The 12,261-nt window shown below is 49.4% G+C and overlaps 5 protein-coding genes across 5 annotated transcripts in view; 2 read left to right on the forward strand and 3 right to left on the reverse strand.

Moving 5' to 3' along the window:
- Nucleotides 1-269: 269 nt before the first annotated feature.
- UREG_06667 (uncharacterized protein) lies at nt 270-2,452 on the reverse strand (the record flags this gene model as incomplete). The annotated part of the gene is made up of 2 exons (XM_002583654.1): nt 270-1,820; nt 2,009-2,452. 2 exons carry the CDS (start codon nt 2,450-2,452, stop codon nt 270-272), a joined length of 1,995 nt encoding a protein of 664 aa, XP_002583700.1.
- A 695-nt stretch (nt 2,453-3,147) lies between these two features.
- Nucleotides 3,148-4,573, forward strand: UREG_06668 (uncharacterized protein; the record flags this gene model as incomplete). Its single annotated transcript, XM_002583655.1, has 3 exons — nt 3,148-3,340; nt 3,396-3,576; nt 3,640-4,573. The coding sequence occupies 3 exons, from the start codon at nt 3,148-3,150 to the stop codon at nt 4,571-4,573; spliced, it is 1,308 nt and encodes a 435-aa protein (XP_002583701.1).
- A 963-nt stretch (nt 4,574-5,536) lies between these two features.
- On the reverse strand, nt 5,537-9,454 carry UREG_06669 (uncharacterized protein; the record flags this gene model as incomplete). Its single annotated transcript, XM_002583656.1, has 4 exons — nt 5,537-8,578; nt 8,769-8,926; nt 8,996-9,340; nt 9,439-9,454. 4 exons carry the CDS (start codon nt 9,452-9,454, stop codon nt 5,537-5,539), a joined length of 3,561 nt encoding a protein of 1,186 aa, XP_002583702.1.
- A 1,786-nt stretch (nt 9,455-11,240) lies between these two features.
- On the forward strand, nt 11,241-11,902 carry UREG_06670 (uncharacterized protein; the record flags this gene model as incomplete). Its single annotated transcript, XM_002583657.1, has 2 exons — nt 11,241-11,355; nt 11,412-11,902. 2 exons carry the CDS (start codon nt 11,241-11,243, stop codon nt 11,900-11,902), a joined length of 606 nt encoding a protein of 201 aa, XP_002583703.1.
- A 62-nt stretch (nt 11,903-11,964) lies between these two features.
- Nucleotides 11,965-12,261, reverse strand: part of UREG_06671 (uncharacterized protein) — a gene marked incomplete at both ends in the record, with an annotated part of 1,723 nt that continues 1,426 nt past the window's right edge. The window contains one exon of the mRNA XM_002583658.1: nt 11,965-12,161. Coding sequence (XP_002583704.1) covers nt 11,965-12,161 — 197 coding nt within the window. The remainder of the gene's footprint in view (nt 12,162-12,261) is intronic.

The raw sequence follows: 12,261 nt of genomic DNA on the forward strand, positions 1-12,261 counted from the left end.
GTATATACAAATATAATTATCACTTCGGAGTTTCTACCGAGGAACCAACTTAAAAATGTCAAGTAACTGGTTATCTTTCGTAAATGCAGCCGCTTTAGCTAAATCTGTCAACATGCATTTGCCTGTTTAGCCATTATAATACCACCAAAGCCCATGTGGATATTGAGCTATGATTGAATCAATCATAGTCCAGGGAGAAATGCATTTTGGGGAAGCTTTCCTTGCGCCTATGTGACGTTAGCATACGCCTGTAAGATTGCGTGGTGGGTTTATACCTTTAGTTCCTCAAAGTTTTTCAAGGCCGCTTCCAAATTCCAGTTATTCCCACTAAGAGCCATTTGGGAAAATTCCAGAGTCATTTTCGTGCTGAAGCTTATCTGAAGCACCAACTGCTCTTGTTTCACTTGTTCGTCCGTTTTCCCAGGGCCCGGCATTCCATATCCATCCTTGGCTTGAGGATGGGCTTTCTGGGTGGGGAGAACAGCCGGTGCCGCGGCTGGTTGCGTTATTGGTTGTGTAGGTATCGTTGGAGGAGCAATCTGTTGAATTTCCGGAACGAACGCCTCCGAGCCTCCATATGACCTCAAACATAGCATATCATTACTAACTCTTATCCCTCCTGGTCCTCGTCCAGGGCCGAGGACAAACGTACGGTCAAAACTTCGTGTTTGGATTTTATTTCCGGTTTTGTTGTCACATTCGTCAAACTTTCCGTGAACAGTAATGAGAAGCCCACCAACGCCAGTGCTACTCTGACCAGTAATGTCCGGCAGCCCTGGGATTGGATGGCATTCGATGAGCCAATCTTTTGGGTTTGAAAGTATGTCTGGATGTTTCGTCCGTGGTAACGAATTCCATGCTACTCGAATGTTTTCTACCCCGACGTAGGCTCGGGACATTTGTGCAGAAACATAGTTTATCTTTAGAAGATTCCTGCTCTTCCTGATATATCCATCCCAGCTGGATGTCGACTCGCCCTGTAAAGCACGCGGCGCGGCAGTATTGACGTTTAACGAAAATACTGATTTCTCATCGTAGATCTGATTCAGAACCTCGTCCTTATTGTTGTCGAAAGTGAAGAAAAACGCCTTGAGGAAGTTTTCTGCGATAGCGGATTCGTCGCGAAAAACAGGTGGTTTAATCGGGATAGGCGTCTTCTTCTGGGCAGCGATCTCCTGCGGTGTTCTGACGGGGGTATTGTTTAAAACTTGGAGTTTGGGATACCACTTGAGCATCGTCTCCTTGAAATCGGGTTGCGCACTCGCTTCGTTTCCTGTAAGATCGAGAAATTCAAGATTGCGAAATTTCCATCTCCAGCTACTCAGGTTCTCCGTGGTTTTGAGTTGATTGTTGGACAGGTCTAAGTTCTTGATATCCGGAAACGTTTGGCTTAAAGAGGTGACCGGAGCGACATTATTCAGTTGATTATTCGCTAGGCTCACGCTCTCAACCGCAGTTCTTCGTTTCTCGCTGGAATCGAAATTAACTTCGCATATCTTCATCAAAGCCGGGAAGAACTTTGATTCAGTAGAAGTACTGTTAAACATCCCCATTTCGATAAGATCTGGATCCGTGCCTAGTTGGGACAGATTGAGCAACTTTGACGACTCAGTATATCTCTTGGCCAGAAATGCTGACATTCTGGCTTTCGTATCTGCCGCTGCTTGGGAAGGGCCTCTGGAGGCACCTCCAAATTGTGATTCATTACATTTCTCAATTGTAATGGGCGCGCCGGCGAATGAGAATCCATTTATTCGCAGAGCCCAATCCACCTGTTCCGGACGCACTGAAATAACCAGGGCATCTCCTTCAACTCGCGACTAGTTAACGTTAGCAAGGCATAAAAACCTTGGTAATGCAGGTCACCCAACGGGTTGGCGACAAGAAGTCTGAATCAACGGAGTTCTTAATCGTCGGTATAGAGAGTTGGCCCGATGACGATAACATCCCCGAAAGATGATACTGCGAAACACGCCGGTGACCGCGGAAACGTGGTGTTTGCACATACCTTTAATATTCTAAACCGGCCAGAGCTCGGGTGTGTGGGCGTGGCTTTCTTTTCGAGAAAAGCGACGAGACTTTCGATACCGCCGTCGGAATTCGATGCGGCTCTGCTTCCTTTCCATCCACGAACTCGAAGTTGGGAGAGCTCTCCATCTATGGCCATTCCAGATGTCCTTCCACGCTTGATGTTGGCCTGCGCGGTCGTGGTGTTAAAAATAGCCTTTTGTAGGGAATCAAGTACCCTGTCTTTAGCGCCTGCCCCATGCTTCTGTGACGGAGTTGCTCGTCGAGACCAGTCGCCTCGTCCACGAGTTCTCCCTCTTCCAACACTCATGTCAAGATCTCCATCTTTGTCGACGCGGGGACCAGCTCCCCGTTTGCGAATACCGCCACGATCCGGGGTGCCGGTTCTGCCTCGAGGGCCTCTTGGTGGGCGAGAACTATTCATTGCTGCGGTAGGAAGGTGTAGCATGACTGAAATAGAGGATATATCGGAGGGAGGGTTCGCCGTGGGACGAAACGGACCCCGTCAGGCCCGCTGCTCAGATCCTAGGGCGACTGGCTGAGGATTGCATATAGAGTACCCGTGATGTTGATAAAATTGGTCAAATGTAAGAAAGGAGTCGATTTCTGTTGTATATTTAGCTGTGAGGATAGGTAGTTGAGAAAGAGGACAGGGCCGTCTGGAGATATCAACGTCAAGGGAAGCAAACTTCTTTTTCAACCAGGCAGCGGTTGGAGCCTGCTGACTCATGCGTATGAGGCTGAAACGCGCTTAAGCAGCCGGTAAGCGCCAGCACGTGACTTGGTGTTGCTGCAGCCGCGGTCAGGTCCGCAGCCAATCAAAAGCAGCCACCGCGAACAAAGGTGGCCTCAGGGCGGCGGACGAGGCGCTTCAGTTTCACGAAGCTCGCTCTTCGTTCTTTTGCTTGCGGAGTTGGTTCCTGTTGAGGACCGGAAGAGACGTTTCGTTACTTGCCATTGCTATAAGTTGAAATAATGCCAATGGTATGAACCGTCTTCGCTGAAGCAGCTCTGGAATAGTTGCTTTTGCGCCCGCCTATCCGCCAGAACAGGGCTTTCCTGCCACTTACCGCACTGTCATTCCTTTAAACCAGAATATAGGCAAACGCCATACGGAAAATGGCGGCCAAATCCCGCTTTACGCGGTTAGATGCGTTTGCGAAAACGGTGGAAGATGCGAGAATACGGACGCGGTCGGGAGGTGTTGTCACCATCGTTGCGTTGATCGCCGTCATTCTTTTGGTTTGGGGGGAATGGAAAGACTATAGACGGGTTGTTGTGCTTTCGGAGCTAATTGTTGACAAGGGAAGAGGTATGGAGCCAATCCAATTGGGGTTGTTTTCCATCAGGTGCTGATTATTATCCAGGAGAAAGAATGGAGATTCACCTCAATATAACCTTTCCTCACCTCCCCTGCGAGCTCCTCACTCTCGACGTCATGGATGTTTCTGGCGAACAACAAAGTGGTCTCATTCATGGCATCAAGAAAGTCCGGCTCGGCCCAGCATCAGAAGGTGGGCATGTTCTTGACGCCCAAACATTGGACCTGTGAGTTGTATTGTGCCACGGTTATTGGAACGTGATTTGTTAACTTGTAACAATAAAAAACAGTCACAAGAAAGATGAGGTTGCAGTGCATCTAGATCCAGAGTACTGCGGTTCCTGCTACGATGGTGTGCCCCCGCCAAATGCCCAAAAGCAGGGCTGCTGCAACACCTGTGACGAAGTCCGAGAAGCTTATGCCTCGCGCGGCTGGGCTTTTGGTAGAGGTGAAGGCGTTGCCCAGTGCGAGCGGGAAGGCTACGGAGCAAGAATCGACGCACAAAGACACGAAGGCTGCCGTCTCGAAGGAATCCTTCGAGTCAATAAAGTCATTGGGAATTTCCACATTGCTCCCGGGCGGAGCTTCACAAACGGCTATATGCACGCCCATGACTTGAAAATCTACCATGAGACCCCCGTCAAGCACACAATGGCTCACATAATTCATCAGCTCCGCTTCGGACCCCAATTACCGGACGAATTGTCTCAAAAATGGAAATGGACAGACCATCACCACACCAACCCGCTCGACTCCACTTCACAAACCACTGAAGATCCTAAGTACAATTTTATGTACTTTGTCAAAGTGGTCTCAACCTCCTACCTGCCCCTTGGCTGGGATGCTTCTCTCTCCTCCGAAGTCCACTCCCGCCTCGCGTCTGATGCGCCACTCGGCAAGCAAGGAATCCAACTCGGGCGACATGGCAGCATCGAGACACATCAGTACTCCGTAACGTCGCACAAGCGTTCCGTCGAAGGTGGCGATGACTCTGCTGAAGGCCACAAGGAACGTATCCACACCGCCGGAGGAATCCCTGGTGTATTCTTCAACTACGACATCTCTCCTATGAAAGTGATCAACCGCGAAGCAAGAACAAAGAGTTTCTCCGGATTCCTGACCGGTGTGTGCGCGGTCATTGGCGGGACTTTGACTGTGGCGGCGGCTATTGATAGAATGCTCTACGAAGGAGCGGTGCGGGTGAAGAAACTTCACAAGAGTTGAGGAGTCTGGGGGCCTTATTCTGCCTTCTTAAGGGTTGCTGCATTAGCATTATGCAGATACATGGAGTGTATTTTTGGATTGCCTATCAACGTACGACTATCCCATACCGCGGATCAGGCTTCCTACAATGAGTTTGTCGACGCAAGGAATGATAATCTTGCTCAACAAATGGGGTCCGGCGTTATTTATAGCACTTCGCCTAGAACAGGCGCCATATGCGGATCTTTATATACGCTATATGTTTAGTCATTGGGATATTTGCGAAACTTGTTATATTCATTATCTGCTCAAATATGATTTCCGGCGCCTACGTTTGCTTTTCAAGTCATGAGTTAAAAAGGTTAGGCCAGTTGCTTTTAATAAAATAAATTCTCTTATCAGTTGGGCCCATGGTCAACTGAGCATGTTCAATTAAGACTAGAAATAACTTCTACACACCTTTCAAATACTTAGACCCATACAGAAGAGTAAAACAGCGCGTACGCCCTTTATACTTGATGATAAGAATATCTATGTAGTTACTTTCAAACTAAAAACAACAATGATGAAAAATCAAGGAGAGAGCAGATCCACCTAAAGAGACAAATTCAGACAAACAAGGAGATGGAAGAAGCAATGTGGAGAGATAACCTGAGAACAACAACATGTCAGGAGATCATGTAGCTGTTTGTATGGGAGAATGTATGAGAGATGCAATAAAGGAATCTGTTTTGAGAAATGTTTGTTTTCCAGCCCTGAAAATGCACCGCAATTAATGAATGGATGGGGACAGAGAAACGAGATTTCAATAAGGAAAAGGACGAGTGCAAAGAAAATGCGTAGACTCAAACACCGGGTAAAACAATAAAACAAATGAAAAGATATCGAGTCCAACCAAATGAGGTGCCTTATCACTCCATAAACTCCTGCCAGCAAATTCGGCTATTTCCCTCGATCTTTGGAGAGTTATCGGATCAGCTTCAATCACATATACTGTAGATGGTCTTGGGATTTTGAATATCGATGATAGCGAGAGCCAAGGTTTGGTCGAGTCGGGAAGTTGTAAACGCTAGTGCTTGTGGTTTCCACGGGATATTGGTTAATAGGTAGCTGGTACTGGGATGCTGATGACTGCAACATTTGCGGCTGTGGTTGGTATTGTCCCGAATATTGACGTTGTGCAATGGCCTGTTGTACCATCTGCCCACTGACACCTTCCTTTATTGCTTGCTTCTCACGCTCGCGAGCATCTATGGCGCTCACAAGTCCCGAGCCCAACCCGATTACTGATGAGCGTTTGCTGCTTTCTTTATCCATGTTGAAAAATGAGGATCCAGTCATGCGAGCAACATGTTCTTGTTCTCGAGCAGAAAGATGAGGTGAGATATCAGGCTGATTCAACATGATGCCTGAACCACGAGAGTTTGGTCTTGGTGGTAATTGATTCAACATGGTGGTTGAGCCACGCGAATTTGGACGTGGAGGTAGCTGATATACCGATTGTTGCGATTGATTCAGCATGATAGTTGAGCCCCGGGAATTTGGCCTTGGGGGTAGCTGATATATTGACTGTGGTCGTGACTGGTTTGCCCAATCTCCCGAAACAGGACGAGACTGCAAAGAAGGGCGCGAGGTGTTTTGGTGGTGGGGATAAATAGGGGAAATAGCTTGATTAGACGCACGCTGCTCGACAAATTGTTCAGGTGTTAACCCAGAGCCCGTATTGTTGTAGCCGCTGTCGACCATGCCGGGTTGCCAAAGAAGACTTCGACGCTTCTCATCAGTGTTGGGCGACATGGCCGGTTTGTTCTCCATGCCGAACCAGGTCGCTCGCTTGTCAGTTTTGCCCATCGGCTCAGGTGACTTCTTGTGGCCAGTTAAGCGGGCCAACGTATCACCAGTACTTGGTCGTCGAGTTGTAGGCGAGTAGGTAAGAGTTGGGCCAAAGTCGACTTGCGGGATATCTGGATTCGGCTCGGCGACAGATCCAGCTTTGTAATAAGTATCACCAATGATCACATCGTTCAAAGTAGGCTCTGGCGTTCCAACGACTTTCATCCTACCCATTCTTGGTTTTGTTGCTGATTGTGTTGATCGATTGGATATAGTGCTAGCGTAGTCTGGAGTTGTCGCTGGACTTGGTTCATGGACACTTTCAACATCTACTATACACCTCCTTTGGGGTGGAGGTGGAGGAGATGGTGTCCGTACGCGCGTCATAACTCGATTCAACGCCTCTATATCGATGGCTTGGCGAAGACTTCCCAGACTGGAGATCGTTCTGGCTCCGGGGCTTTGCGAGCCATCCTGGACTGGCGGAACCGGCTTTCGGGGGATTGATAGATTCGTATCGACCTGAAGGCGCTTCTGCGGAGACTGTCGGGGAGGGTTACGCGAGAAATTAGCATGAGTAGAATCAAGAGGGGCAGAGAATTGGCTGCCGTCGAGCGCCGAGTTCACAGGACTGGTTGGGGATGAGTAATGCGAACTGGAGGCATCTGCCGCGAGTGGTTTTGGAAACTGGGGATTACCATCAAACGCCGTCTTCTCAGGGCTCACGTCCCCATATCCTTCATTTATTTTGGACGGATCAAACGACATGCTTTGTCTCTTTTCATTCTGCCCTGTTGCAATAGAGGCTTCAAACTCTTGCGAGTGGCTGGCGCTCATCATCTGAAAGTATGTTCCATGAGATATACGGCTCCCCGCACGTCTCAATTCTGGGGACATTTTTGGCTGAATATGAGGCTTATCTTGCGGATCATGGGAGAATTCTGGTGGAACGGTTAGATCAACCGGGAGTGGGCTTGGCTTGAGGCCGTCGCCAATTTCTTGACGTTCGGCAACGTGATCGGCTCTGGTCTCGCTTCCTGAGCTGCTTCGACCAGCTGACATGTATCCATCGCCGGCTCCGTCTAGTTGAGGAATTCCATGCGGTGGAGGCTGTGGTGAAACCTCGTCTACTGTTTCTTCTGGTAGCCGCATATCAAAATTGCGCTGTTGCGAGTTTTGCATATAGCCATTTCTATTTCCGGTAGCCGCGTTTTCCGATGCTGTCCTAGCATGAGATTTCAAATGGTCCTGTGGCCCTGCGGAACCTTGATTATATTGCTGCGAAGGCAACCCTAGCGCATCTGAGGAATGGTTGTTTAGTAACCGTCGTGCACTAGATTGTCCATTGGCACCTTCGAATCTTAAGGAGGGTCCGTTATGGGTTGGGAGACTGGCTCGAGTTGGTCCGCGCCTACCTGAGATGCTGCTAACTCTGCTGTTGTTGCTTGAAGTCATCCGTCGAGCTGTGGCGTCTTTCAATTGCTGTCTCCATTCTCGCTCACTCCAGTTGCGGCTGCCCTCTGTGTGGATCAGGGCAGCTACATCTAGGGTGTCCAGGTATCCATTTCGTCGATTGCTTGGCATAGCAAACATCAAGCTGCGCGTGCTAACGGTGTCGGCCAAGAGTCGGGTTGGTCTGCCATAGAGTTGGAAAGCATCAAAAACTGGGAAAAGCCATTGAAGCATGGTCTCAAATCCAGAAACTGCCGCATGGAGTTCAGGCAAAACAAAGACGAAGCCCTCAGCGCTAGTCTCCGGTTGCGTATGGATAGTGATATGGCCTTCCACTTTCACCAATGTCGACTGGTTAACCAACGTGCGTGATTGCGGGTAGATAGCAAATGCAGAGAACGCATCTGTGATCGTTGCGATTGGCTTGGCCTTCTTCTTCTTCGAGGTATAAAATTTGATATTTCCTTTTGGTGGTCGGAGCGAGCGGTCATACGCAGACTTTTTCTTCTGCATCTTCTTTTGTTTCTGGACTTCCTTTTCATCCGCTTGAGATACGACACACCAGCATCGCCTCCACGGAGTGCCTGGGCCAAATCTCACTCGAACCCAATCCTCATGTTTAAAGACCGTCTTTGCAAGGATCGTTTTCATGTTATTTATTGATTTGCCCTTCCCGGCAATTAGAGCACCAGTGTACGACTCTTGAAGTAAAGTGTTTTCATATATCGTCAGTCGGGATTGCTGCCGTCCACTGCGTGAGTGCATTGACAGAGTTGAAATGGAACAGATATCGATTCTTTCCTGCAGTTGAAAGGCTTAGAACATTATGCAGCGGTACGCTCTCCTGGTTTCGAGTGGGAAGGTTCTCAATCTGCTTGACGCGTCAGTACAAATTTGGGCCCAAAAGGATTCTCTAGGTTATTAATCGTACCATCCTGATGGAAGCATCAGCAACGTTGATGAATGTGGGACGGACGTCTCCATCAGGCCCAGCAGCTTCCAAGGCAGCGGGATCCCATAGAGAAAGTACTGTCCCAACGAGCTGCGCAAAGTACTCCGTCCACCTCCTGTCCGGACATTGACGACCCTCTGGAAGTAATCAGTAAGTAATACAGGGGCCAGAAAGCAAAATCGGGGGGTAACCTCCAAGAAACATACCGTTATCCAAGTCATTCAGCTTGAAGAAATAGCCTTCGTAGTACAGCTTGCCCGATTGGTTATTCAAGTAGGAGAATATTGGGTCCAGCTCTGGTACGGACTCTCCCTCAGAGTCAGGCGTCTGCGAGGGTTGGAAAAGTGCCGAAAAAGCACGTGAATTTGCTCGACCTGGTCTTGTTGACGGCGGAGTTGTGTCGGGAACAGGAGCTGGGATCCCCTGCGGGAGTGGGGTCTGGAATGCATTTGAAGATGCCTTGACTGGAGAATCAGAGGCGTCAGAGGGAGGTGTGGGAGGTGCAGAGGGATGATTCTTGGAGCCTCTGCGGCTTGATATGAACGAGAGGACTGTGATTAGATAGAATTGTCAGCGAGCCCATTGACGTCGCAAGCACAGCAACACGCTCATTTCAGGCTATTCCGGAACAGCCAGAAGGTGCACATACCTCTGAAACGACCCATGGCTGATGTCACTCTTGGATGACAGCAGGATGAGAAAAGGAGATCAAAGCAGAAGCATTGTTGATGGAATAACGATGGAAAAACAAAGCTGGCAACAGGTGCAGTGTGGTTCAGCTTCCCCTCAGTCTTGAGAGGTGGCTTGAGATGAAGTTGTCAGCTTGTTGATTGAAAGACAAGGAGGAACAGAGCAAAGAGTGTTGGCAAAAAGAGGTCAAGCAGGAGGTGCGAGTGATGATGTCAGGTGGAAAACATAGTCTGGCACTGTTGGGGATCAGCAAGCCATGGTCGTAAGACAAAAGAAAGAGAGGAGGCAGCCCAGCGACTCTGCCAGAAGTTGCTGCAGGATCGAAGTGAACGAAAAGGAAAGACGATCGAGTCAAACGAGCGGAATCGGGAGACAGGCCGGGGGGGTGGAAGGGTTTGTGAGACAGTCAGTGTGCAGCGCTTGTCTTGGGGATGATGGCTTTAGGGGCAGGCGATGGTCGAATTCTAGAAGCGCCCCCCCGTCTCCTCGGCTCAATTGCAGGGCAGAAGCAATCAATAGTCTGTCTTTGGGCTATTTGTTTCTTTTTTGGTATTTGTTGACGCCGGATCTACATACAATTGCGTCTCCAAAGACCAGAGGACGATGACATGAATGTTCTCCTTGCGCCCATAGCTCCAAGAGGAATCCCTGCGGTCAAACTCCTCAGCCAAATAATAACTATAACTACTAACTACTGCATCCGTCGCTTCGTCTGTTTTTCAGCGCTGCTCCCGGCATCGGTATCCCAGCATCGCATATCACCGCATCCGACCACGTTGCCCGTCCATGGCCCTGTTTGCCAATTCCAACCCGAATCAAAGCAAATAACCACCTCTGATCCCAATCAAATATCCCTCCCGCAATCCAAGCTGAGGTTTGATGCCCAGAAAGCTGAAGAACAGCATCCGTGCAAGTCTCCGTCTCCGCAGCCCCATCGCGGCGCCAAAGAAAACACAAGACGGAAAAAATCAATAAAAAAAAAAATTAAGAGTGTCTCACTGTGCGATCTGCGCCATCTTGCCAGCGATTGGCCCGGGCTATTTTTGGGCGAAACCCTTGATCCAGGTTCGCTCCCCGCCGGGCCAGCGCTTCATCGCAGGGGGAACACCGGCCTGTAACCTGAGCAGCTTGTCAGCCAGCTAGTTGATTGTTATATAAGAGGTTTCACTTTCGCTCATGCTTTGTTTGATGACTGGGCCACTGGCACCCATCTTCACCTCGCTCAACCGCTGTGAGACAAACAGTCGGGCCCAACAGCGTCCTGCTCGACGCCTCGACTTTGTCACGCCAGCAGCAAATACGGAACGCCCCTTCAAGGAAACTCACGGCAAGGCCTGTAGTCACTTCCACCAATGTAACCACGGTTTCTTGTCCCATCTCACTCAAGCCAAGGGGACGATGGCTATTGGCTCCAGGCGCTGAAGACTGCATACAGAGATTCGTAAGGCAGTTGGCTGGGCAGCCGGTGGGTTCCGTTCGGCGTTCTGCAGACAGAGAGAATATCAACACGCTCTTGTCGCGGTTCACACACACACCGGCAGCGCAAGGGCGTTCGGGATCGAAGCAATCGTCAGCGCTTGGAACAACTCAGCCACACTTCTCCTTCGTCACCAAGCCATAGACGAGGATCTCGATGGCTTGTCATTGCTGATGACGCGCCCGATTGGATGGTTTTCCCTGCATTTGATTCCAGGCACAAGAGAATCTGCTCTGCTGCCATTTGCTGGGCACACACGCATTGTAATCAGCCTGCAGACGAAAATGTGCAAAACCCCATGCCCCATCCGCGCGGCGCCAAACCCAGCCACCGAGGAGTCGGACGTGGAAAGGCGCATTGCCTTCCCTGGCCTTTTTGCTGCCAATACTCACTATCCAGGTTTGAATCAAGGAACATCGTCAAGCCAAGGAGACTCTCTCTTATTGTGCCAATAGAGGTAGCTCACATCGTTGCATCTCCATCTACCTTCTTACTGAAACCTCACCGTCAAACCACTGACATCCACCATCCATTCACAATGCCATCCGCCGTCAAGCTCTACGCCGCCATCGACGACAACGACGGCGGAGTCTTCAATCACTGGTCATTCTTCATCGACGGGCCGCAAAACGAGGGCAAACTCGTCTTTCAAGCAATGGGCTCCGCCGGTCGATTTCGATTTGAATCAAAAAATGCAGATTCCCGTCTCTATCCAAATCTAATCGAGCTATTCTACGTCGCTGAAATCGATGCGGCAAGGATCAAAGATGTCCAGGTCATCGCTGAGAATCTCCCCATCCCCGATAGTACCCCGGGCTGGAATTGTCAGGACTATGTCCTGGATCTGTTCAAGGCGCTGGAGAGGGATGGGCTTGTTGACAAAGATGACGATGGGTATCGAGCGCGGTACTCGGAACTTTGGCGCAAGCAGGATGGGCTGGCTTAAAGTAGTATATTGACTGTGAAAAAAAGGAATATCCAAAAATTCATTTCCATATATTACCCCTATCATTCCGCTATAGCATAAGTCAACAGAGGGTCGATGGCTTCTAACCCATTCATATCATCATAATCTGTCATTGTTCCTTCACCAGTAGTCTCCATCCCCATGATAGAGAATCGTTCCTGGTATGAATGTGCATCCTGCATCAGAAAATCATCGTCAAGCTGGCTATTTTTCCGTGCAGCTTGTCCCGCCCCAGAAGCTGGATAATCGATCTGAGAGCATCGAGATCCAGGTTAAAACTATCATCACCGGCCATGCATCGGCCCGGTTGCATGGAACAAAAATCTGAAATATCATTC

The sequence above is a fragment of the Uncinocarpus reesii genome, genomic scaffold (genome assembly GCF_000003515.1).
Source record: "Uncinocarpus reesii 1704 scaffold_4 genomic scaffold, whole genome shotgun sequence".
Lineage (NCBI taxonomy): Eukaryota > Fungi > Ascomycota > Eurotiomycetes > Onygenales > Onygenaceae > Uncinocarpus > Uncinocarpus reesii.